This window comes from Chaetodon auriga, chromosome 9 (genome assembly GCF_051107435.1).
Source record: "Chaetodon auriga isolate fChaAug3 chromosome 9, fChaAug3.hap1, whole genome shotgun sequence".
NCBI lineage: Eukaryota > Metazoa > Chordata > Actinopteri > Chaetodontiformes > Chaetodontidae > Chaetodon > Chaetodon auriga.
The window spans coordinates 17,597,021-17,622,592 of record NC_135082.1 but is presented as its reverse complement, the minus strand read 5'-3'; the positions used below and the strand labels follow the sequence as shown (position 1 = coordinate 17,622,592).

Below are 25,572 nucleotides of genomic sequence, written 5' to 3'. Positions count from 1 at the left end.
TTGGCAATATAAGACTTTTGTAAGCTTAACAGCGTTCCCATGACTAAGACTGCACTGGTGACCTAACAATGAGTCCGCTGGGAAATTAAAGGATATGTCCAAATTATTTCATGTCTGTTGTAAAACAATAGTCAGGTGCCCACAGGAACACCGAAAATAGTTTTGCTTACTCTAATCTTTCCTCCTGTTCATAATGGCCATTCAGAGATCCCTTTATTATGTGCTTCCAATGTAAGTGACAGAGGTGAGTCCATATGATGCAGTACTGCTATTTATACTCTATTCCTCAAGATGAGTAGTTTCCCCACAAATTTGACTCAACAAATCCAAGCTTTATGTGCTTCTGTAACAATACATTCTTACATTATCAAATCTTTTAAAAGCTATGACACATGACCCCTGTCAGCAATACACCTTTGTATAATTTACATTTTTTATTCTTTTTTTTGTATGTAATAACCATTTTGTTACACTCACTATTATGTTCACTTACTAGCATTTCCATTTCAGGGACTAAGATCTCCCTCAGCAGATGCAGTTTGCTCAGTTGTCACAAGTGTTTAACTTCACGTATTGACAAAGACCAGAAGAAACTGTTACAGTTACAAAACTCGTAACTGGACAGGCTCAATGTTTCGTTTCTGTTGTAGCTGAAGTGAAATGGATCAGTGTGTAACAAAATATTTTTTTATTGTTAAACGTAATACAACAAATCAACGTGAACACCAGTTAAACTACTGGCCACTTGTCTTTATTCCTATGAAAACATGTAGTGATTTCTATACAAATGACGAAATACTAAGGTTACAATGACAACCAAAACTTGCATCATAACATCAGCCTTCAGGTCAAACAGTTGACATTTGACTGTTAAAACAAAACATTTACTCAAGCCAACTTGATCTATAGTATTTTTAATACAAGAAAAGGCAAAGAGTAAAGGATAAAACAAAAGCCATAAATAAAATTACTGCAGATTTTATTTCACAGAAGTATGATTCAATTCTTCATTTGAACGCAATGTCTGGGATCTTGCCTTCTGTCTGGAAACAAAAAAGAGGAAAAAGCATTTTAGGGCCTTTCTATTAAAATGATGACATTTTTATGGAGATGCAGGGACTTGAAATAACTCATCTTACCTTTAACTGAGTGAAAATTTGTGCCGCTCTGTTGAAATCCCACTCGTTGTCTTGCAGACACCTGTGACAGAATAAGTGTTGAGACATTAAGTTTAAGTGAAGATGTGGTCATACATTTCTGCCGACACAAAATGCACAAAAACAAGACTTACTTCTGGGACCATTCCAGATTCATGCCAGACTTCTGTGAGAAGGCTGTGAGCATCTCTTGCTGTGGTGCTGTGAGGGTGGGGACTGGGCTGGAAGATGGTGTTGGGGCGGGAGCAACGAAGGCCCGGCGGATCTCCTCTGTTGTGGCCATCCGGATGAAAATTTGGTCGTTCACAATGCACAGGCTGCGGCAAAGGAGGAATCCAGGAGACAGACAATAGCATATGAGTATTTCAGGTGTTCAGGAGCAACCTCCTCTTGGTTGTGCCTGGTGTGCAAAAAAATCCTACGTATATGACATTGTGTGAAATTGTTCAGCAAAACGTGCCGCTCTACAAATTAATTACAGCTTGACGTAGTGATGAAACGGTTAATATTGGCCATCAAGTGGCCTGGTAGTTAAAGCCATGCCTAAATAAACAGCTGTTGTGCAAGTCAGTGATTTTGGAGTACATAGCTTTTTTTTCCATATTACAGCTTGTAAAGCAGAGAAGACAACAATGTTTGTCCTCATGTCCAGTTCATTTCCTCAAAGATCTGCTTCTGAGCTGATTTTAATAATTTAATACCATCTCCCCAACCACAGGGAAAATGTGCAGGAACAGGAAGACAATACAAACCACTGGGAGCTAACTAAACTTACCCGGTACTCCCTGCTGGGACTGTGATGAACACTCGAGAGAAGGCCATGGTGGACTCACGAGATTTGCCATCGACAGCAACTGAAAAGCAGACACGACACTAATTAGTAACGAAATCAACAACACTCATATTTGCAGTGGCCGAGTTTAAATCAGGACGACGAAACAACTCACCTTCTTTGAAGACTCCGCTCACTGTGAATGACAGTAGTGTGTTCTGCAAATGGAAAACAATTGTGCACAATGAACACCGACTGATTCAAAGTGAAAGCGAATGACAAGTGCTGGCTGACAGAACGAATATGAACTCACCGTGTAGGTGTTCACATCAACAGTAAAGGAGGCGATGTCATGCTGAGTTTTGGGCAGCTCGTTGAGGAAAGCCACAACGTTCAGCCGTGTGTGCTTCAGAAGTCGAAACCGTGTTGCTGAAGGAGGAGAGATTCAGAAACGGACACATAGGGAGAAATCTCATATCACAAATATTCAGTCTCAACAATTCAGACACAAAGGTAGATCAAAAGCTCAACAGGTTAACTCACTGGAGTCTTTGATCCTCTTTAGGTTTCGAGTGTCTTTATGATACTCTCCCAGACTGCTCCTGAAGGCAGAAGACAGGGAAAGATGGAGTCAATGTGAATACAGCCGAAACTCAGATCAGAGTAGCCAATGAGTGGTGGAGGTTTGTAAAAAGTCTTTTAAATGAATGACTAAGATCTAACCGTAGAAACACCGGAAAAAACTATACATCCCATTCCTTTATATGCTAATCAGTGCTGTTACATGTATGCAGAAGCGTGCGTCTTTGTGTGTGCGTGTTCTTACCTAGAGGGGTTCTGGGTGGAGTAAGGTGTTGTGAGGGATAACGACGCTCCATCGTGGTAAGCATCCAGGAGTGGCTGTCTGTCCCCAGAGTCATATATGCTGTAGTACCTGAAACGCAATCACTTGAGTTAGTTATCTTGAGTTCGTCCTCGTCATCCTTTCTTGTCCACAAACCCTTTTGCGAAGATGTATAAAAAGCAGCACTTGTTGATTAGCCACTGTTTGGGTCACAGTGACACCGAAACAGGAACTGATCAACTGACTGTTGTGAGACGATTCTCAACATAAAAGCAAGAAACTCACTGTTGCAAGAATCGAAGGATGAGAGCTTTGATTTCGTCTGAGCCGAAACAGCTGCCCTGCATTATCAATTGGAAAAACAAATGGTCAGATGCAAAAAGGAGACTGATAGTTGAAAGTTTCACCTGAAGGAGGACAATGCAGCTTAACACTTCTGAATTCATTACTAAAGACATATTGGAGAGCTTCTCCAAATGTCATGTACACCAGAAGACATCGTCAATGTCAGTTTCTATTAAAATATACAATTGAACGAGATAAAACAAGTAACCTTGCAGGGGGGGATAGTGGTGGGCGTTTCCACATCAAATCCAATGGGTGGTGGGAGGTCAAAACCATCCTATGAAGAAACAACACATGAAGGAAGACACAAGAGGGAGGAAGGAATCGACTGCATCCAGACACTGTTAACGTATTTTACAAAATGTATTTTATTCATTTATTTATTTTTTTAAAGACCATTTAATTTCACTTAATTATAATTGTGGACTTGTGGACTCGTTTTTGACTCACCAGTTTGAGAAGCCGGGGAAACCTTTGCCGCACAGCACTGGTACAGGAAAAAAAATCAAGAGCAGGACAGTTATCATCACAAACCACCTCACACTAAGACACATCATGCTCATTATTGTAGACATCACTGTCAGTCACACCTGCTGAATCACTTAATATCATTTGATCCTGTCCAGCTGATGTCATTTTAAGCTGCTACACTCTAAAGGACATTTGGGAGAATACAGTTATGTATAGATACAACCGATTCCTAAAAAGGTTGGGACGCTTTGTAAAACATAAAAATAACAGAGTGTGATCATTTCCTAATCCTTTTTGACAAATACTCAGGTGAAAACAGTACAAAGACCATATGTCTAATGTTTCTCCTCCTTACCTTCATTGATTTTTGTAAATATCTGCTTATTCTGAATTTGATGACAGCAACACATTTCAAACAAGTTGGGACAGGAGCAACTAAGGACTGGGGAAGTTGTGTCATGTTCCAAAAACACCCGTTTGGAACATTCCACAGGTAAACAGGTTCACTGGTAACAGGTGATAGTATCATGACTGGGTATGAAAGGGGCATCCTGGAAAGGCTTAGTCATTCTCAAGCAAGGATGGAACGAGGTTCACCACTTTGTGAACGATGTTACTACATGGGCTCAGGAACACTTTGTAAAACTGTTGTCTGTAAACACAGTTTGTTTGCAAATGATTACATTTTGTTTTTATTTATGCTTCATGCAGCATCCCAACCTTTTTGGAAGTGGGGTTGTACATGGACGCACAAAGTGTAGCGTACCTACAACCAGTGTCGTAGGAGTTTAACCTCTGCAGACAAGTATATACACAAACGGACTATCAGCAAGCCTTTATCCTCCCTCAGTTTCAAGCTGTGCCTCTCGACATTTCTCCCACCCTTAAGTGTACTTACCAGCAGGTATACTCACCCAATCCCCCAATATGGAGATATACACAGATCTGACATGGGGAAGCAACATAAACACACTTTGTACAAACACACACATACAAACATGCAGAGACCCAAGATCTAGCAGACTGCACTGGAAACCAGTTAACACATCCATTTTTAATAAGTAAAATAAAGAGGTTATGTATTGCTGGGAAAGAGGTGTTACCGCTAGTCTCGTGTTAACTTCCCCCAAAAACTCTGGCCAAGATGCTGAGGAACAGATGAGTCTACATCACCAAAAAACAAAAAACAAAAAAACAAAGCAGGGTCTGGATAAAAAAAAATATAAAGTGACACTCACACAAACACACTTGCACACATACTCCAACATTCACTAGAGGTGCCAATTGCTTTTCAACATGTGAGTGGGTTTGTCGGTGTCTGCGCCCGTGATTACCAGCAAAGAAAGACAACCTGAGAACAGAGTGGAACAAAAACACAGCCGGCCTCAAAGTGAGCTGCAGCCAGCAGTCCCACCACTCATCCTACAGCCCCCCCTGCTTAACAAACAAAGCAGTTATCAGTTTAGTATCTCATAACCACCATCAATTCTGAAGAGATGGGTCTTCATTCACTCACTGGACTTCATGCTGTGTAGGCTTTTAATATTCTTGTTTAATTTGGGCCCAAGCCTCTAGTTAAAGAGGGGCTGGGAAATCATTAAGCATTCAACTTGAGAGTTAATTCTCTCCTCAGCTCTCTCTGCTTAATGGTTGAGCTTTTTGTACTGGTCACAGCCATCAGAAACTGGAAGAGGAAGTGTTTTCACTTTTGACTTATTTCAGGTAAAACTGAACTTCAATTTCCAGTTCAGAACATATTTCCCTCAGAAGATAGTTAAGGGTGTTTGCCAAACTCTCCACATTATTCACTGAACAGCAGAGGCCTGTTTTAGGCCAAAAAGAACCAACTTAGTGGAAGTGACAGACTGCTTTTTCTCGTTTGCTCATCACTGGTCATTGATAATGACCTGTATCCCCCTCCGCCTCAGCCCAACGGCCTTTCCTGTAGAGTCCCGTCTTCACAAGTTTTTCTCTTTGCGTTCTCGGTGAGTCAGAGCTCACGGGGACTGAGGCTGAGTAATCGTGACTGTGCCTGCCTTAGGTTGTCCCGGGATTTCGAGGTGGGATCTTACCCGTCATGGGCTATCCAGCCTTCCATACTCGCCTGATACAGGGGGCCGAGTGGGCACGGGTGCTACGAGGGGAGAGGAAATCATTGGCTGTGGATTTTCTTTGTTTCATCCAAACATTATGACAACTGTGGAGTGCCCTCTCTCCAATAAACAACCTATACTGTTTTACAGTACTGCTCAAGAGATCTTCGGATCGGATTCATACTTTCACAGTAAACTGTGTCATGTTAAATGTCTTCTTTTCTTTCTTCTTCTTCTTCTTTTTTTTTTTTTTCTTTTTTTTAGAAAAGGTTTCTTCTCAGAGTTATACCTCATCAGCAGCATGATGGTGTTTGACAGCACTTTATGGGAAAGCTAATCAAGATGTCAGCAGGGGAGTGCTGGGTACAGCATCACTGAGAACCATGAAACAGAACAAAGCTTGAAAGGATGCCCCACAGAGAAGCTGAATAACTGGCAGAGAGAAGAGTGCTGTTCAAACTGTGGAGGCTTAAAGCAAGCGGAAAGGAAAACAATGTGGAATTGCATCATGGGTAGATGTCCTCTCAGCAACTTTTGGAAGTAAGAAATATTTAGTTTGCAGTGCGAAAAGGAAATGTTAATCATCAAGTGGGAAGAAACAAGTATAACAGAACCAAAAAGAAGACTAATTTGAACTAATTGCAAAATAATTTGTGTTTTCTTTCTCTCTCGCTCACACAGACACACACGTACACACAAATACGGGGAGTTGACAGTGAAATGTCAGCTGCCTCTGCTTCGTCCAAAGGTTCATCCATGACTGCTGGGGAAGTGGGTTCAGTTACTGTACAGGTGTCTTACATAACAAACACAGAGGCTTGCTTGACTTTCTTTTGTAGCACACTGCTGCATACTTGTTATGCAGGAAAGACTCCTAGAAGCCCTACCTACACACATACTGTCACACCACCATAAAATAAACCCTCCACAAAATCTTCTCCCCTCACCCCACAAAACTCCTGACTGACCTGATGTATGACGCCTGATCCTTGAAGAGGTCACACAGAGGGTTCCTGTTCAGCCACAGCTCCACCAGCTTCAGGCCTTTCATCTTGTCCAGCTCCCGGTCAGACTTCAGCTGGAAGACCACAAAAACAGGTTGGTGTGAGAGAAGGATCTAAAAATATATCAAGCTAAGGGTCTAATTCATGCGTGGTTATTATTTTCTATTCGATTCTCTAGATCAACCAGCCAGTTTCACCTCGTTGTGGGAAAGGTTGAGGGTCTTCAGATTAGGCACCTTAGTAACCAATTCAGAGAGCTCATCCAGTTTGTGAATGCGGTTATTACTCAGGTTCAAGCACGTCAACTGGCAAGAGACAGAGAGATGCATGTGAGCACAATCGGAAATCAGAAAGCAGCTACATTCAAACAACAGTAAACAGTGTGTCACTTATTTTCGAGCAAACGTGATCAAAAATGTTCACTGCGTTAATATCACCTCTGGAATGTTTTCTTCAATGATCTTGATGACAGCTTCCATGTTTGTCTTCCGATTCAGAATGACTTCAATGTTCTGAGACACCAGGTCTGTGACATAAAATTAAATTAGCAATCTAAATACTAAACAAATGTGCTAACTTGGAAAAGGATATCATAGCATTTTCAGTGACCATATGACAATAAAATACAGTCCTGTTTCATCACCAGAGTGTGTGCACAATTTATTGAATCTCTGATTGAAGATGATGAAAATTTTCCATTTACATAGAACACAAACTAGAACCCTGTTAAGCCAAATCTTGTACAATTCAATGGTTTAGCAGTCATGTCTGAACAGCAACAACCAGATACTTACTTGCAGCAACTCATCTGTTATACATACTGTCAGATTCTGGTTTAAACCTGTGTTCAATATGATGTCACATATGCGCGTTTGGGTATAATCACCTGGATCTGTTCGGATGTTATTTAAGTCCAGGGCTTGCTGGGAGCCGTCAAAACGCTTTGCCATGCATTGCTATGAAAGACAGACAACATGAGAGGCCTCGTCTGAACAACATTAACAGAGGCATCGTCAAATTCATTTTGATGGGGTTAAAAGGACAGGACAGGGTAATAGCCTAATAAATAAATAAATAAAAGACAAATCCAAAACACCTCAAAAAGTCTTAGAAAATTTAGCACCAAATTACTTTAAGGACCAGCGTGTAGGATTTAGTGGCATCTAGTAATGAGGTTGTAGACTGCAATCAATTGAATACTGCTCCCTTCCAAGTGTGTGGGAGAACCCATGGCAGCCATTAAAAATGTGAAAGGGGGTCTCTAGAGCCAGTGTTCGGTTTGTCCAGAAAACCAGCTCCCTCTGTAAACACAAAGGGGTTATTCTAAGGTAACGAAAACACAAGTACTCATTGCTGCAGCTCACCTTCAGGTGCTCCAAGTGTTCAGGCTTCAGGTCAGAGAGGAAGAAGGATGGTGGAGGGCTGGGGTTGACGTGCACTTCCACCTTGTAGAGACAAACATTTAGTGGCATGACAAGAGATTAGTAAACAGAGAAATGCAATACACATGCTGCGTTTTCAGTTAAGTGCGATTTGGGGTTATTCTTTATATAGAGATCAGCGTTGCAGAGTAGACAGGGTAAAACTTAATGACAGCGTAGCCATTATATTGAGATGACAGTGTAGCATGTTACCATGAGCTGACAATGCACGTGAGAACAATGATCATTAAGGACAGACTTTCTGCAACAGTAAGAGTAAGATTTCTTTTATTACCCCAACATACCTTATATCCATCTGTGTCTGTAATCTTGTGGGAACATTTGTGCAAGGCACTGGCAGTAGCCGAATCATCCACATAGAAATGGCCCCTGTTATGGTCAACATGGTACTGGACAGGAAGTCGAAAAAGGATTCATCAAAAGTCAAGCACAGGACTCGCTCACACATTTACTGTTTTATTTCCTGAATCACACTAAGCTGAGAAATATGCAATAGCCTTTTTAAAACCTGTTAGTTTTTTATTAGTTATCATAACTGAACCTCACCTGTACAGGTGTGAAGGGAACGGAACAGATGTTCTGAAGCGCGGTCAATAACCATTTCTTGTCATATTTTCTTCCATGTGGTATCTGTCGAACAGAAAGTTAAGTAAAATAAGACCTCTTTTAACAGGTCACAAGTATGGATGTCCTGTGGTGATGGTTACAATACGCACCGTTACTTTGTACCAGCCTGACCGGGGCTTCCCTCCTCCACTTCCTCCTCCACCTCCTCTAAAGCCACCTCCTCTACCACCTCCTCCCCCTTTGCCTTGTCGCCTATCTCTGTCAAACCGCCCATCACCTTTTCGAAAAGGTCTTCCATATGGATTGCTAAAAAAAAACAACAACAACACATTTTTATTTCTTTTCTAGGAACTTCACGTGCGTTTCGCAAACAGGGACCAGGGTCTAAATTTTGTTCCTCTGCCGTAATTCTTGGGCTGTATTTTCAAATGGCCCAGGTTCAACCAACCTTTGATGGCAAACTTGTCATCAAAACATTGACGTTTTGACTATTAGCAGTCTAAAGTGTATGTTAAATAAATTTACACACACTGGGAGCTGATATCAATTAGCGTCCATTTAGAGTTGGCTGGTGTTTTCTGTTCTATTATAATACATTAATTTGCAACAGGCACGGGTGTCTAAAAAGCAAAACATCATTTGAAAAGTATGTGTCAATCAGTTAATATAAAAACCAGCATAGATAACAGTGATGAAACAGTCAAAATTGAGATAGAGTACAAGTTTCACTTTTGTTCGTGCGAACAGGAGTACATTTTTAGTGGGTAGATGACTGAGGTTTTCATATCAGACTTGTTCTACTTTCTCTTCCTGGACTGATTATAGCACAGATTAACATGCATTATCTGTGTATTTCCAGATTATGACAGCTTTCAAGCAGCTAGACACAGATCCACATCAGTTACTTCAGGTCTTACTGTCTGTGTATCGCTCACCTAATGTAAAGAAAAATCAAAGTTTATTTTGGCTTATACTCTTAGTCCACGAGGGGCTCATTTTGGAGCTGATCAACGAGTCCCACTCTAATAAAAATATCTGATGACAGAGTTCAGCTCTCAACAATATGTTAAACACCATGTTGGCTTGGTCAGTCGGCCACACTTACAATCTGTGCTGGGAACTGTCCTGAGAGTTGTCACTCATGGTTACATCTCCATCTGCATCATCAAGCCTAGACCGTGGCCCAGGGCCCCCGAAGCCTCCCGAGTGGCTTCCTCGTTGGCGGTCTCTGCGGGACCTGTCATATGACCGACCCTTGTGGGACCCTCTGGTTTTACGGCTGCGAAACTGTGGTGCAGTTCTATCATCATGCTCTGAAAAGCAGAATTCACAAGTTAGTCCGTCTGACTTGAGTATCACATCAGACACACATGATCAAATAAAAAATATTAAGTCCAAACAAAGTTATTTCTGTCAGTTCTGCCAGTGTATAAATCAAACAGTCAGAGTGAAATATACCAAATAACGCACTATGATGAGACATTTAAGTGACTCACATGAGTCTTTAAAAATGTTGCTCAAGTTCAGTTTTAAAAAGGGAATTCCTGCTATGATGGGGAACAAAACAACATGCCACAGGACCTTACCTTATTGACCTCAACAGTAACCATATTCAATATAGTCAGTGTTAAGCTTAACGCATTTACTGGAATTGTAATAACCAGTAAATAAGTATTGGGTAAATACTTATAACTTATGTCTACACAGCAACAGAAGTAGACCCCCAGGGGGCCCGAGATATTATTTTACCTCCTAGGACCATGTTACCAGTGCGTCTGACCTCTCTCGTCACCATAAAGTCTCCACAACCTGATGAAAAACGGTACAAGTAGTACAAAACAAGTAAGGTTAATGCTGTAGAGTACGGGGCTTACCGTTGTAGTAATGCCCGCCATCCGCCATGTTCCCAGAATAGTGTTAGATAAAAAACAGCCCACAGCCCTGGATATAAAATAATATTAGCAGGGATCCGTTTCTCTCTTTCACGAAACACAAAGTTTTGGCTGTGGAACGAGCTCCAACATCCCAAGTCGTTAAGAGGTGAAACAAAGGCGACGTCGACGTGATCGAGCAGCCAGTCTTTAACTAGCTGTTAGCTTAGCTAGCTTCTCCTGCTACGCGTTGACGAGAAGAGAGCGGAAGTACAACTTTTGGACACTCTCCCTTCCGGGGCAACAAAATGGCGCGGGTGAACGAATCAAAATAACTTTAGACTCGTGGTGGAAGAACAAAACATTGCCAAAAAGCGAAACGTTATTAAAAATGTGACATAAAGTCAACTAGGAAAAATGTAGAGCAGAGCGCTTTCAAAGTCGTGTCTGTATGTTGAACGAATTTACTAAAGTAACGTTATCTGCGGGAGTTTTCAAAGAGTTATTTAAAATATGTCTCATCTCTGACATTTATACATGCATGGTCTCAAATCTGAGCAGGTCTCATTACAGTCAGTTTTCCCCAGAATGAAATTTAGCGCTCTGGAGAAATAGGAATGGTGTTTAATAATCTAAACTCAGCAGCAGAAAATGCATATCTTTCCTAAATGCCTTAACAATGTATATAAAACAATATTCGACAATGATATATTCTCTATTTAAGGACTTTCAAATCTCTCCCAATTTGCAAATTACATTGAGTCTCGAAGTCACAAATAATAATACCCCTGCACATTTAATCAACCTAATTCAGGACTGTTTGTATTTGTGTAACACTGTCAGGGTTGGTCAATACAAATCTATCATAATATGATAGACCAAACACCTCAATAGTGATGATGCTATGATAATTTGGGTAATGCAACTGATCCCTAAAATAAATTCTAGGCATTCATTCTTCTTTTTAAACTAATAGATTTTTTAAATGAGTCATTTACCATCATAAAGTTAACAAAAGAAATTTGGGATCACCATGGTCAAAATCAATGTACTCTACTGTCACATCAGACTATCACTAGTGAATTTTGCAGACTTTGAATGCCACAGGCTTCAGAGTTGTCATTTAGTCTGCAAGTTTCCTCTCCTTTTAATCAACACTAGGTTACACTCCCTGATTTGTCTGACAAGCTCAGCTTCAACCAGGAGGTGAACTAACACAGGAAATGGTCTGCCAAAGCGAGGCAGGATCAGTTCGGGCTTATTAGCAGCAAGGTGCTAATCTCTGCCCTCCCCCATAGTGATTAAGCTACTTTACTTTTATTTATTTTCAAATGTCTAACAACTAAACCATATCACCACCAGATTTATCCCTGTCTGTGTATAGCTTAACTCCCGTAATTACTCGACTTAACCCCGAGGGAAACATGTCCAAACAGCCTACATGGACTGTTAGCTTTAATCAATGGACAAACTTACCATCGTTCGTCACGCGGGCTACCACAACTAGGTTAGCGTAGCTTCTCTGACCAAAAGTTGAGCGGTCCATCCTGAAAAACTCAGCTTCAGCCTTTAAGAAAATGTCAGAACTTACTTTGTCGTTATTAAAGCGCCCGAGAAGACAAGTTCAGCAAAGTCTGTAAGTTAATTTGAGTTTTCTTTTTTTTTTTAATTTACCGAGCGCTAACTTCAGGCGAAGTTCAGGCTAGCTTTAGCTAGCTAGCAAGCTGTTAGGTTTAGCACGGCGAACTCTCCCGCTGGCCTCACAGACACAATCCACCAATATTCACCGATTAATTTATTTTACGATAGTATTATTTGTGGTGATGATGTAGGGAAAGGTTGCGTCTGTCTGCTGTCTCGGCCAGTGTCAGTCAGACTGTCCCGCTCATCCTTCTCCAGCACCAACAACAGCATGGCGCCACCTGCGGGACAGTTTTCAACCAAGTGGACTGACTCAACTGGAGTCAGGATCAAGGAGCTGCTCAAACTTCCCCTGCGGTTGGTTCAGCTTTATGGTCATTTGTAGTTTGTGGTGCTGCTGAATTGTTGCAGTAGTCTGTGAGGTGCATCTAATGTTTTAGTCTGCCCTCATTGGTATAAATGGGGTGGACAAAATATTAGAACACCTCAAACTACAGTCCCCTAAAATGACCACAAAGTTGAATTAATGATTTAAGACAACTGAAACTGAGCATTATAAATTTAATTGCAAGGCTCTTGTATTTCACTATATTGTGTTTAGCAAGATGTACCTAACAGACTGGCAACTGAGTGTACAGTGTGAATAGTAGATGGTATTGTCAGAATAAAAATTTGAATAGAGAAATGTCCAAAAGAGGTATTAACAAACCTAAACGGAGCATAATATATTGCCTTAGTAAACACATCTTACATCCAGAACAATATGTCAGCTTGTCCCAGCTGTTCTTTGAAGCTGTATGATGACCATTCCATTACATGTGCATCATACAGTACCATACGTAATGTATGCTTGTTCCCTATTGGGAACTTAATATGAAATTATAAGGCTGGATGGTTTCTGAGTGTTAGTGATCTGCGTATATATAAAACTCAGCAGACAGCGGCATTCATTGTTTATTTACAGCTTAGACTGTCTAATATATGAATCATCATCATTTAATTGTATACAGCATGTAAGACCAGGAAACGACATTTCAGCTGCATCACATGTAAATAATTGAAATCCCTGAGGACAATCAACAACACGACATTCAATCAATATATCTTCATCTGCTTGTAAGCATGGTTAGTCTTTTTAGGATAGACTTACTGATAACAACATGAGGCTGTTCAACCATATGTGCTGTGCGTATGATTCATTATAAGTTTCCTTTCCTGCTGTAAACAAATAAGCTTAGCACGTGTTCCAACACAGGTGAGTTTTGCAGACCAACCAAATGCAAAATTGTTAAAAAGAAAGCATTAGCAGGTAAAGAAAGTACACTTTTGGCCCTTTATGAATAATAGAAGAGAAGAAAGAAGTTTCTTAAATCTGTCTGTAACAAAACAGTCTCTGCTGTTACAGTATTTAAAATTGCAAGACAACCCCATCACATATTTATGGCCTTTAGCTGATGTTTGGATTCCCTCGTTCCTCTTCCTCAGCCTGTGAAGACACTTTCCCCCTAAACAAATCCCCCTCTGTTGTCTCTTCAAGTGAATGAAATGAGGCAGCAATTCAAAATGTAACAGCAGCCGTTTTGTCCACCTGATGCTGAATATGACTGTTGATTAGGGGGTGTCTCAGCCGCAGTGTGCTTCATGTAACAGTCTTTTCTCCTCTGCAGCCGTCCTCCTGCTGCCAGGAGGCCACACTGATGGCCTGGCTCAGAGAATTGATGAGGGAGGTCAGACCGATGAGGTAGCCGTCCTCTCTGCTCCCCTCGGCCCACGGGACATCGTGTAGGAGCTCGCTGGTGTCGGGCACGGGGGTTGTCTTCCCAAAGTCTATCATCCACACACTGGCCTTGCCGCTGTGGTCGTGGACAAAGAGAAGCGAGCTGCCAATCACCTGATCAGGTCAGACATAAATATTTGTCAATTCATTATAAGGACATGAAGCATGATTGAATTTGAGTGAGGTGAATATAGACTAGATCAGCAAAAACATTTCTGCCATTTCAATTCCATGTTTTTCACTCTTACTCAGTAAATATTATTTAAAGCAGAATTTGATAACAAGAGAAGATTTGTCTGTATATGTAAACAAACCTCATGGGTTCTGAAAAATAGTGAATTCTTCAGTGCATCACACAGGGCCAGGAGTCTGGAGTGGTACGCTCTCTGAGAACACAGATGGGTACAGTTGGTTTAGCAGGAACAAATAGTGCATATATCACAGAGTAAAAGATCAATGTAATGAACTGAGGAGATGTACAGATGGATAATTGTCTATATATGCACATCAGAATCAGTGCATTATGTTTTGCTGAGTCGTATGGATAGCTGAATATAATCTGATCATTTCATCATTTTCACTTCATTGTTTTCTACAGGAGGAGAGATTTAATGTAACTATGGTAGGAGGAACTGACCAGGATGTCGAGCTGACTGCTGGTGAAGTAGAGCAGTGCCTCTGTGACCTGAACTAAAGTCTGAATGTTCCTGAAGTCCCGTTGGATGCTGCCGTCCTCCATCTGACTCGCAGAGAAAAGAAACACAACAGCATAGATGTGACACAACTTTGAAAACTAGTAGGGAATTAAAGAGTTCAGGTGTTTTTTTTTTTTTGGGGGGGGGGGGTAACATGAGCCGTGCAGTGATTTTACTGGCCTGTACTCCTACCATGATGCCCTCTATCCTGAATCCCAGTGTGGACGTAGAACTGGTTGTATCCCTCCACTGAAGGTATCGGCACTTGGTCACTGCTTTCTGTGCGTGTTCCTCTGCTGACGGAGCTGACGGATCTATTTTCACCATCTTCTGGTACATGTCACTCCGCAGGGGGGCCTTGACACGTGCTTTGATCAGTTCCTCCTCCTGGTATGTCCTGAGAAGCAAACTCTGATGTTATACATAAAAAATCCCCAGATTGCTGCAGGCCAGTATGGGTAAGTGTTAATTAATCCTTCAGATCTGTCCTGCAGCACAGGGCTGGACTGGTCACCGTTAGCATACAGAAAAAAATTGCTCTCAAGCATACCGGACTCCCATCTTGCAGTCCATGATGACAGGTCTCCTGAGCCCACTTAGTAGGTCTTCCAGGCGGATGTAGCAGTGCTCCCCCCTGGTGACCAGGCCATGGTACTGCGGGACAAAGGGTCTCAACGAGTCTCTCATCAGTGACTCCAGGCACTTTGCCTCCACTTCACTGTACAGCTTCAACACCTCCCCTCCGTCACTCAGCTGGAAGTTACCTGGTACCAGCAGCAACAGCAAGGAAGGGACAAGGAATGCTTCATTATCCATGTGATTATCCAACTGTAGGGTGGTCTAACTAGAACAAATACTTTTTTCTTAGTTCCTGAAAAGCTGACATTTGTAGACTTGTGGATGAAGTGTTGTGGATGAAGTGTAATACACATGCCTTGATGTCCAGCCAGCTGGACCCAGGAGCTCTGCCGCCGCAGTGACCAGTGCATCATGGTCAGGTAGGTTTTCCAGGAGCGGCACTGAAGCACAAAAGAAGAACAGATTATGCTGTTTTCATGCAGGCCGAATATTGAGAAGGGAACATGTATGCTGTTTGATTGTGTTCAGGGTCTGGAGCCTATTCCACCATGTATTGCTTTAAAAAAGGCAGGATATGTCTTTGACAAGCCAACAGGTGTCAAGCATACAGACAAACACATTTACCCGCAGGCAATTCAAAATAAACCTGAATGTCTGCATGCACGCAAGTGGAAAAGCCTGTTACTGTGAGGCGACTCACAGCCACTGTACTGACCTATTATGCGAGCCAGCATGCACAATAGCAGGACCCTAAAACCAGAGCAGCAAAATGGAATTCAGCCATCATTCATTTTTGTGATGTACACAAGTGTTATTCATGCTGTGATGTGTCAAAATGTCTGGCATGAAAAAGGTCTGTGGAGGAGCTTAAGCCAAAAAGCCTGTGCAAATGGTTAAATGCACATGTGATTCTGAATTCTTTGATTTCTCTCTTTAAGGAATTAAAGCGCATTGCCATCTGAAAATATAAGACGGACTGAGAGAGAATTGTTGGGGAACATTATACAGTAAGAACACCTCCTAACTCCTCTGTCCACATCAAAAACTGTTATGAGCAGGTTTGGTGTTTACAAACAGATCATACCTTGACAGTTATGATCTGTTTTGTATATACACAAAACAGCTGCCACCAAGCACAGGCATGGCCACTGAAAAACCAATAAACCAAGGGAAGCTAACGTAGGCCTGAGCATGCTCAGTAGAGACTCTGTTACAAAATGAGTTTGTAGTTTGAAGGAAATGTCTGAATGATATGATATTTGCAGATGTTTGTGTCCTAATTGTTACTGTTTTCGTCTCAAAGATGGGATGTTTTGAAGATGCTGATTTCTAGGTTTGCAGCATTGTTTCATTCAGTCCTTATAGAGTACTCTTCAGTGTCTGACAATGCAAAATGCAGACCGCACCGAAAATATCTCCTCCCTAGTCGTCCTCCCACTGTCTGCTCCCCTCTGGCCTCATATCTGTAGCAGCAGCAGCAGCAGCAGCCAGGCATGCAAACGCCATTCAAATCTGACCTCGTCAAAGTCCTCTTTCAAGCCCATGCAAATCACCAGGACCACAGGTGCAAAGAACAGTTGAGAAATATAGTTTTAAGCCTCTTCTATGGAAAACCAGAGCAGCCACCTGCACAGGTGTGATGTCAGTGCGTATGCTGGGATGGCAAATGAAAATGAAAATGGAGCTTTAAACTGCATCCTTAACACTTCTCACCTTCCTGAACGTCCTCCTCTTTGAACCTGCATCCTCTCCTTCGCTGAAGACCTCATCGCTCTCTGCTGAGGAGAGGTTGATGGAGGAGCAGGAGGAGGTGGACGAGGAGGAATGCAAAAGCTTGGAGAGAATTGGATGTGGGGTGGACCACAGTTGCATTCCAGGACCCTCTCTCATTTCCGAGAGCTCCTCAGCCATTTCTACCTCTGGGGTCTCCCCGCTCCCCTCGTTCTCTCCCTCTCCTGCTGACATAGGAGATCTCTTCCTCTCCTCATCCTCTTTTTCTTTTCTCTCTATCTCCAAACTCGAGTTTCTACCTTTGCAGTGTTTCCACTCACTGTTTGTGCCCCCTTCCCCGTCCTTGTCATCGTGGACCCTCTCCCTTCCAGTCTCTTCCACCCTTCTTTTCCCGCTCCACCTCGTGCTCTCCCATCCATCTGGATCAACTTCATTGCTCCCCCCTAACCTTTCCCTCCTCCTCATCCTCCATTTGGCCCTCACTTCATCCCTTGAACATCTTGCGTTCAGCTCAAAGCCCTCTTTTCTGTCTCTGCCTAGAGCCAACTCACTCCTGTCGTCCCTCATCATGTCGTCCTGTCTGAGAGAGGAATGGGGAGCGTTGCTCGACGCTGAATTGAGCACACAGTCGTCCTCTTTGTCATCTCCGAGTCCTCCTATACACCGACTGTAAGGGGGGAAACTTTTTGTCGACTGGAGTCTGGGTTTGGATCTCACTCTGACCCTCCTGCTGCTGCTGGAAGGCCCTTCACTGATTGACGGCTGTTGGTGTGGCTCATCTGATTGCATGTTCTCTGTCTCCATCTTCATTCCCTCCATGTGGTTATCATCTGTTATGTCCATGTCTGAGTCCAGTGTGGAGCGTAGATGGTGACTCTGCTCCATGGGCCCAACATGTGCTTATACAAAACAAGGAAACGTTAACAAGAGATGCACCGTTTTGAATATGTTTGAGGAAATGCATTTACAAGTCTAAACTCTAACATGGCCTCAGCAATATTTCTAAGCTTTCACAAGTATTAAAACTACAAATGATCGGATGCGTCTAGCTTACCTTGCCTCACCTGCGTCCTCCCCCTGTGAGGTTTGTGTGATAGAAAGCTCTGCGCCTTTCACCGAGCTGCATCACTCTCTCATTCTCCCTGCTGCTGCCATATTTTGCATGCAGTGACGTTATTACGTTTCCGAAGCTTCAGAGCCACGAGGACATCCAGGAATGACAGGCGTGAGCGTGTTAGACAGCAGGGTGGAAATAGAGTAAGGTGTCCTCCCACCAAATATGAGCGTGTGCTTTGTTGGTGAAGTGTTTTAGGGTGGTGTTTTGTGACTACACAAAAGATTAAACAAATAGACTGATAAACAATATTTAATAGGTTTTATTGCAACATTTAAATGGAGTGTGTTCTTCAGCCAAGTAATACACATTGTGGCTTAAAACCCAATCAATAAGATATTTTTGTGTAGTTAAAAGAGATGGACAGGTTTCCTTATGCAATTAATCAGAATTATACAATTTGCTCCAGTAGCAAACAGGTTAGCATTTGATGTGACTACACCAAAATCTTAACATTTCATAGCTGAAATAAGAAAACGGGAAAACAGCTGCTACATAAATAAATAGGTTATTCTGAAATATATATTTATGTGAATAAATACAGTTCTAATATATGATATAACCATGAAAATGTGAAATGATTAAATACATTTTTAAAGCTCACATTAAGGGCAGATGTGGCCTCATGAAATAAAAAATGGACATGAAATACAAGCAGAATTAATGGAATGAATTTATGGAATGAAATAAAAACGACGTTATTGTGAAAAGAAAGAAAGGTTGAAACAACAGTGATGATGATTATTTCATTATTCCATGGCTCCATAACATATTTTGATTGAGTTAATTCATGTGGTGATTTATTTCATACTGTCCTGTGTATTCAAGGAATGAAAGTAAAAAAAATGACAATGATAAATTTGTATGAAATGGTGAAGTTTTGGATAAATTAATCCCATAAATCACTGGGTTCTAACATTAAAGCTGAAACATCTGTGTGAAATAGCTCAAACAGGGCAACCCAGGTCATCAACAAGTCTATTTGTCAGTGTGGGATTCATTTTCAGCCACACAGCATCTCTCTTCAATCTTCATCCTCACATCTTGCTCTACTCTTTCTCCGTCTCCTTTATTAATGGCCTCAGGCTGCCTCTGATTCATTTATTTCACTCTGACCTTGTATCTGTCTGTTATGCACCTCTATGCCGTTGCCAATGTGCAAGTGGGGCTGCTCCTGGCTCAGATTTGTCGGGGTTATCTGGAGGGGACCCAGCAGCTCTGCAGCACCTGTCAGGGAATTTACCCTTGTAGTCAGTACCAAGTGGCTGATGCAAATAACTTGAATAACATTGAAATTCTGCGTGCCCGTGTTTTTGTACCTGCAGCAGCATCTTTTTCGTCCTCTTGCTGGTTGTTGTGCATGTTATTCTCCCTATCTGACAGCAGTCCATCTGTTGTGCGCTGTAAACAAGGAAAACAAGCACACAGAGCTTTTCGAGTCTGAGCTACACAACACCTCGGAGGAATCTGGTAGTAACTCACACTCACTTCAACACGAACTCGTGAAGTGTGCAGCCCTGCAGCACACAAAAGACGGATTCAGTATTGTGTGCAGTAATGGGCCTCTCGTCTCACCTGCTCTGGACCCCATTCCACTCTCAACAGCAGCCGCATGGAGCTGAGGACGAAGAGGAGGCTGAGGAAGATGAAGTTGCTGGACACCCCCACCAGGGCAGATAGGAGAGGGAAGTTGAACAACAAGTATCTGACGAAGAGAGAAAAAAAACCAGTCTTTACAGTAATTCTGATGTGATGAGTTGTTAGAAAAGGCTTCTTTATTGTCCATGTGCAGCCATGTGCACCATGACACTGACCTTATACCAGTGAAATGAGCATGAATGTAGAGGTGAGATGAGTAGATCTGCACTCTGTTGGACAAGATCTCAATGACAGCAGTGGTCGAGGGGGTGTACTGGACATGGAGAAAAGAAGCCATAGGTAGACTACAAAACAACAAAACGCTTGCTATTCAAGCACACTCACACATGCTAAGACATTCACGAAGCAGTGTGGGACTCACAGGGTCGTCAGTGTAGTCTGAGAAGAGCTCCACCTCCAGCACCTGCTTCTGCTCAGCGACCCCACTCAGAAAGGCCGGGAGGAACAGCAGCGTTCCCAGGTACCTCAGCAGGTCTGAATGGTATCGCAGCATGGTCTGACCAGGGCAGGACAACACAGTCACCCTGACATGTAGAGCAGGGGCAACAACACAGTACACAGTCCCCTGCGGATGAATGATCTGCTCTTCCTTACAAATGATTGATGGCCCAACCGCAGAAGATGTTTTCAGTGATGAATATTTAGGAAAGGATGCTTGGTGTTGTCATGAATGCAAAGGTTTCACCTTCTGTATAACTGATTGAGTTGTGTGCTCAGTTTATTAAACGCCAACAAAAGCTGATCTCAGTGGACTCTCTTTTTAATGGGCTCATTCCTTCACTGAACAAGAAATAGGACCCTCTGCACAATGTCATTAAGTGCAATAAAATAGTTCTGCAAAGCTTCAGTTTTTGTTTAAACTGAATTTTACATGTTCTGTGTTGATTCAGTTTGATGGTAAGGATTGAAGCTGTACTCTGTGGCAGTGGATTTGACTGGAAAGTGTTTGAAATAGGGTATTTTTGTGGTGGATTATTATATATCAACACACAAGAAAGCCAACACAAAAACACCACAAAATACAGGCTTAAAAAGTACCAAAGCAACACCTCTCTGACAGTGTCAGGTTTCAGAAGAAGTATTAAACAAAGGAGTGTTGCACGTGTTTGCCTTGCAATGTGTTTTTTTATGATCACCCATAAAAAAACATTGTAATGTTCAATGAAGTAACTGAAGTCAGTGATGGCATCCTTTACACTTCTAAATACACTAAAAGAGCTTTACTCCCACCGTGTGTTAGTACCAGTCATTAGCTCACACGTGTGTCTCAGTCACCTGAGATCACCTTCTGTTGCAGTGGAGCTCTGCAGCAAGCGTAAGCAGCCCTAATCTGGCTCTGACCAGGCTGTGTGATTAAAAGGTTATTGTGCGTCAGAGCTGTACTCACAAAGCGAGAGCTGGAGGCGGACAGCAGTTGTCTTGCCTGAGAGACACACAGCAATGCAAGAGTGAATCAGTTCAGTTTGCAGAAACTAGAAGCGTTATTTGATTATATGTACACATGTGGCAACGCAGAAGCTGAACAAATCTTAAAGCAACTTACTGAGCGAACAGAGGAGGCAACCTGACCTCCTTCCTGGGAGAAACAGGCTATCTTAATCATGAACATCCCCAGCTCCTGATTGACCAGAGAGTCAGGCATTTCCAGCTGCAGAGAGATCTGATAGGCTTGGCCGAATGTCAGCACCTGAATGTGCATTTTAGAAAGATTACAGAGTTCTTCTATGAATAAATGAACGTTTAATACACAGACAGAGATTCATACACACACGCTCTTACGTACGTGTTTCTTGTTCCTCATCAGTGAGACATTGGCCATTGGATAAGAACACAAAAAAGAGGCAGGAGAGTCACAGTCTGTCCTGCAGACAAAGACGTGAGTGAGTAAAAGCAAAAAAGAGGGAATCCAACACACAATAACTAAAGTCTGTGTTTTTCTGATGAGGCTCGACAGGACTTCACATACACACCTGTAGTAATAGTGCACATTTGTGGAAAAGGCCGCTTTGGGCATGTAGGAGTAGTAGAAGCTCCCGTATAAAAAGGTGGCGATCCAGAGGAGCAGGAAGACAACAGACAACACGACAAAGCACTGTATGATTCTCTGACGGATGTGTAACAGCGCCTTGATGACACCATGCTGGAGCCTCAGCAGGGCCCGACCAATGAGAATTAACGGCTCTCCATCATCTCCTGGGCGCAAATAGCTTTCTTGATCCATGATACCAGAAACAGCTGCAAAACTGGAAAAAAAACTAACTCAGAAAGGTAAATGCAACCAAATATCATCCAATAAGTGATCTGGTTCTCAAGCACCGTCTGTTTAACATTATAGAAAATTCAGTACGGTTGATGATATTATGAACTTATGGCACATAAGACACAAGCACCATGTTGATTGTGCTGAGAGCTGTGAAACCACCAAGTCCAATCTGAGTCACAAGCAGAGGCCTTTCATATCAGATGACTCCAAACTGTGTCAACTGGCACTCTGACTGTATTACATGTAGAGAAGAAGCACAGAAGAAATGAAGAAATGGGATTCAGTTTGTTTCAACACAATTTATATTGTATTTGTATTGTGTAAAAATGTTGGTGGATTAATGGTATTTATCACTATTCCTCAGTGGACATTATCTGTAAATTTAAGCTATTAGTTTCTCATTTCATGTAACTTTTATATTTACTGATATAAGAAAGCGAAGGGAGGTGCAACTAGCTCAACACACAGACTGATTTCCAGATCAAGAGTTATACCGGTAATAATAGTGAGGGGATACTAAAGCATTTTTAACTCAACATCCAAGTCAGCATTTTAAGAGGGCAGTCCAATTAAAATGTCCTTGCGGTATACAACAGCAGCATGCATGCAACAGTACTCTGTCTTGCTCTAAAAATACTCACCTCTGGCCAACTATGAGCTGTTAGGAAATCACTTCTCCTTTCACCGAAGTCTGTTGGTCCACAGCTTGACACGGTCTTGATGAAATGCTGTGAGAGAGAAAACAACAAAAACTTGTCCTTAGGTCCTAAAAAGCTGCCATTGGACAGGATTTAGCCCATCCCATATGAAGAAAGACGCTGCTGCCAAGTGGAACAGAGTTCTTAGTGCTGAACATGATACTGACAACAGACGGAGGCTTTATTTGGTTTTGGCACTTGTTAAAAACTGATTGATTAGATGAAGTTGGAGCATAATTTGACCTCAGGGGCAGCCTATTTTTAGAGTATTATACATACTTTTATCCATTCTGGCTATTAATACTCATTATTGCATGTTTAATTGCTGGATTGTTTTCTTGCTTTTGTGTACATTGCTTTTCTCCATTGCTGCTAAATGTGCTGCAAATGTGGTTTTGGAAAAAAAAACAAAACATAAATAGTTTCTTTAATAACAGGAGGAAAGTGCAGAAATTTGTGTGACTTTGAATAGAATATTTAGAGAGTAAATGGATACAGGAAACTGCAGATACTTTGAGAAACTTTGCTACATATACTTCATATACATTGCAAGAAATGCAACACAGACACATTTATTCAAAAAAAAAAAAAAAAAAAAAGTCACAAACGAGATACGTGATGAATCATAAAGTAGGCCTAGGAGTAAAACACACCTCAGTACTCATTGCACTTTAAAACAAAAGACAGTGACTCAGTGCAGGAAGGAGAAAAGCGACGAGTTAACAAAAGTTCTAAGAAAAGCGGAAAAAGAAAAAGGAGGAAAATAATCTCTCACCAGGAGGGGGAGACATCCTGTGAAATCCCGCCAAAATATCCCTCAGCGTAGAAGAAGAAGGATTCGTCCAATCACACGCAGCAACAGGCGCAAACCGGAAAAGGTCCAATTTACATTTCATTTCACATAAACGTTTGGAAAACTACTGAAAGGTAATGTTGGAAGTTATGTTTCTCAAATCGACATTTTAGCGATTTAAAAACACATTTAATAACGTTAAAGATAATCTGACAATCTCTAAAAAGGGAGGCATGCTGTTTATTTTGGAGAAAGTCAGTTTTGTTTATCAGAGCTCCCAAATTTCAGCATGATGACAAGCAGTTATTAAACAATACACAGCTTCTGATACTAAAATTCACCCCCAAAAAAACTCGTTAGAGAAGCCCTAAGAAAATATTTTTCATTATAAATATTAACAAAATGCCTGTACTGTAATTACAGTTAATAAATCAAAAGATACCTAACCTATAGTGACAACGGCAGTTAAAAATGATCGTTTCTAAACAAAACAAAACAAATCAAAAAACTTCTTTTGGATCCAACAGATACTTCAGAGACAAGCTTTGCTTTGTCTCATCACATCTAAGGCTGTGTTTGGTCAAAGACAGTGTAATTTGTTGTCATTCACGTGTTTTGTCCTATTCTGTCTTCTGGTTGCAGGATGTCCTGTAACACAAGTGTTACTTGTGTTCAGCTGTCCTCTGTGGGTCAGGCACAGCGAGCTCCAGTCCACCTGATGCCCTGTGAGATCGAGCACGACGGGCCGGCCCAGGTCTCACAATACTTAAGTGCTACCATGAAAGATGGCAAACAAGGTGCCCTCAATGTGTTTGATATCTGTCACCGTTTTCTCTTATGCAGAGTTTAAAGCCTCTCCTCCAGTAGACTAGAGCTACTGCTACTGAACCGGTTTGCAGTTCACAGAAAACAGATAAAACACATGAAGAAATAATTTTTGTGCTCATGATTTCCTGGTCTTTAGTTCAGAGAGATCCCAGCTCAGGATGAGTAATCAATTAAAACAGCATTATCATACCAAATGTATCATCTACAGCTTTTGTAAAATACTTTAGGGTGATATGATTTGATGATTGATTTTAACATCTAACAATTTACAACTTCAGCTAATAACAAATTTAAAAAGGCATATGTTAAGTTTTATCCCACAGTTACTTTTAGTGGGGGGCAAAACCACCTCTAACAACAATCCTTGGTGTGTTTTTCCCATCACAGAGAAGACAGTGTCTTTCAGAGGGCGTGGGTTGAAGGGGCAGGAGCTCAGCTGTCCACAGGGCTACACTGGCTTGGTGCTGAAAGAGATCAATAAGCCCGGCTCTGACCAAGAGGTAAACATCACAATGTCAGGTCACAGAAACGCTGACCAGCACTGGTGGCCTGTCAAGCATAAGGCAAAGCACTGACTGCATGGGGCATAACATCAGACATGCAGTTGTGTGGGTGAGAATTTCCTTACTGTGTTTACATGATGCTAAACTGTGTGTATGTGTGTCCAGGACAGGACAGTGAAGCTGTCCTCTGTGTTTGACAAGCTGACCTACTGGAACCTGGAGACACATCCAAACTCAGACGACACGATTGTGATGGCGATGGATTGGCCTGAGCTGGCTGAGGCGGTGAGCATCTTTCATTTATTTACTTTTTACAGGCTGATTTGAGTCAAAGACAAGACTATGTGTAACCCAGTAAATGAAAGTTTTTCAGTTTAATTACTATAAATAAATCTATTTGAAATAAAAGGGCACAGAGGCAGACAGATTTTGTAAGATGGAAGCTGGTATTTTGTCTCTTCACAGATCCACGGTTCAGTAGAAGACTGAGGACAAACAGAACGACCTGCAGAGAGGTGGGAGGCTGGTGTCACCTCAGAGTGTTAAGAATAGTCTGGACAGTTTGCTGGTTTCTGGCTGCAGTCAGTGAAAAGACGTCAGAAGTGCTAACCAGTCAAGTGTTAACTGCGGCAGAGCAAGAAGTAACAGACATAATGTTTATATTTTTGTGAGATGTTCTTTTGTAGCGAAGTAAAGAAAAATAAAATATCGACTGACTGACCTGT

At 41.8% G+C, this 25,572-nt stretch overlaps 3 protein-coding genes across 4 annotated transcripts; 1 reads left to right on the top strand and 2 right to left on the bottom strand.

Moving 5' to 3' along the window:
* Positions 1-671: 671 nt before the first annotated feature.
* Positions 672-10,838, bottom strand: nxf1a (nuclear RNA export factor 1a). The gene is made up of 21 exons (XM_076738917.1): positions 10,570-10,838; positions 9,801-10,008; positions 8,845-9,001; positions 8,675-8,758; positions 8,413-8,517; positions 8,051-8,131; positions 7,573-7,642; positions 7,124-7,212; positions 6,884-6,991; positions 6,651-6,760; positions 3,569-3,605; positions 3,327-3,395; positions 3,059-3,114; positions 2,756-2,863; positions 2,473-2,531; positions 2,243-2,358; positions 2,105-2,147; positions 1,933-2,011; positions 1,292-1,474; positions 1,140-1,200; positions 672-1,043 (listed from the first exon to the last, which is right to left on the bottom strand). The coding sequence occupies exons 1-21, from the start codon at positions 10,595-10,597 to the stop codon at positions 1,008-1,010; spliced, it is 1,887 nt and encodes a 628-aa protein (XP_076595032.1). The 5' UTR covers positions 10,598-10,838; the 3' UTR covers positions 672-1,007.
* A 7,538-nt stretch (positions 10,839-18,376) lies between these two features.
* Positions 18,377-22,741, bottom strand: LOC143326000 (seipin-like). Of its 2 annotated transcripts, XM_076739451.1 has the most exons (10): positions 22,667-22,741; positions 21,733-22,005; positions 21,546-21,624; positions 21,306-21,449; positions 21,150-21,185; positions 20,124-20,258; positions 19,918-20,015; positions 19,679-19,808; positions 19,423-19,504; positions 18,377-19,330 (listed from the first exon to the last, which is right to left on the bottom strand). In XM_076739451.1, exons 2-10 carry the CDS (start codon positions 21,981-21,983, stop codon positions 19,185-19,187), a joined length of 1,101 nt encoding a protein of 366 aa, XP_076595566.1. In that variant the 5' UTR covers positions 21,984-22,005; positions 22,667-22,741; the 3' UTR covers positions 18,377-19,184. The 2 variants fall into 2 exon arrangements, with proteins under 2 accessions (XP_076595566.1, XP_076595567.1); XM_076739452.1 differs by lacking the exon at positions 21,150-21,185.
* Positions 22,742-23,582: 841 nt separating this feature from the next.
* On the top strand, positions 23,583-25,564 carry rnaseh2c (ribonuclease H2, subunit C). The gene is made up of 5 exons (XM_076739077.1): positions 23,583-23,650; positions 24,159-24,313; positions 24,732-24,844; positions 25,013-25,132; positions 25,313-25,564. Exons 2-5 carry the CDS (start codon positions 24,160-24,162, stop codon positions 25,334-25,336), a joined length of 411 nt encoding a protein of 136 aa, XP_076595192.1. The 5' UTR covers positions 23,583-23,650; position 24,159; the 3' UTR covers positions 25,337-25,564.
* Positions 25,565-25,572: the final 8 nt, after the last annotated feature.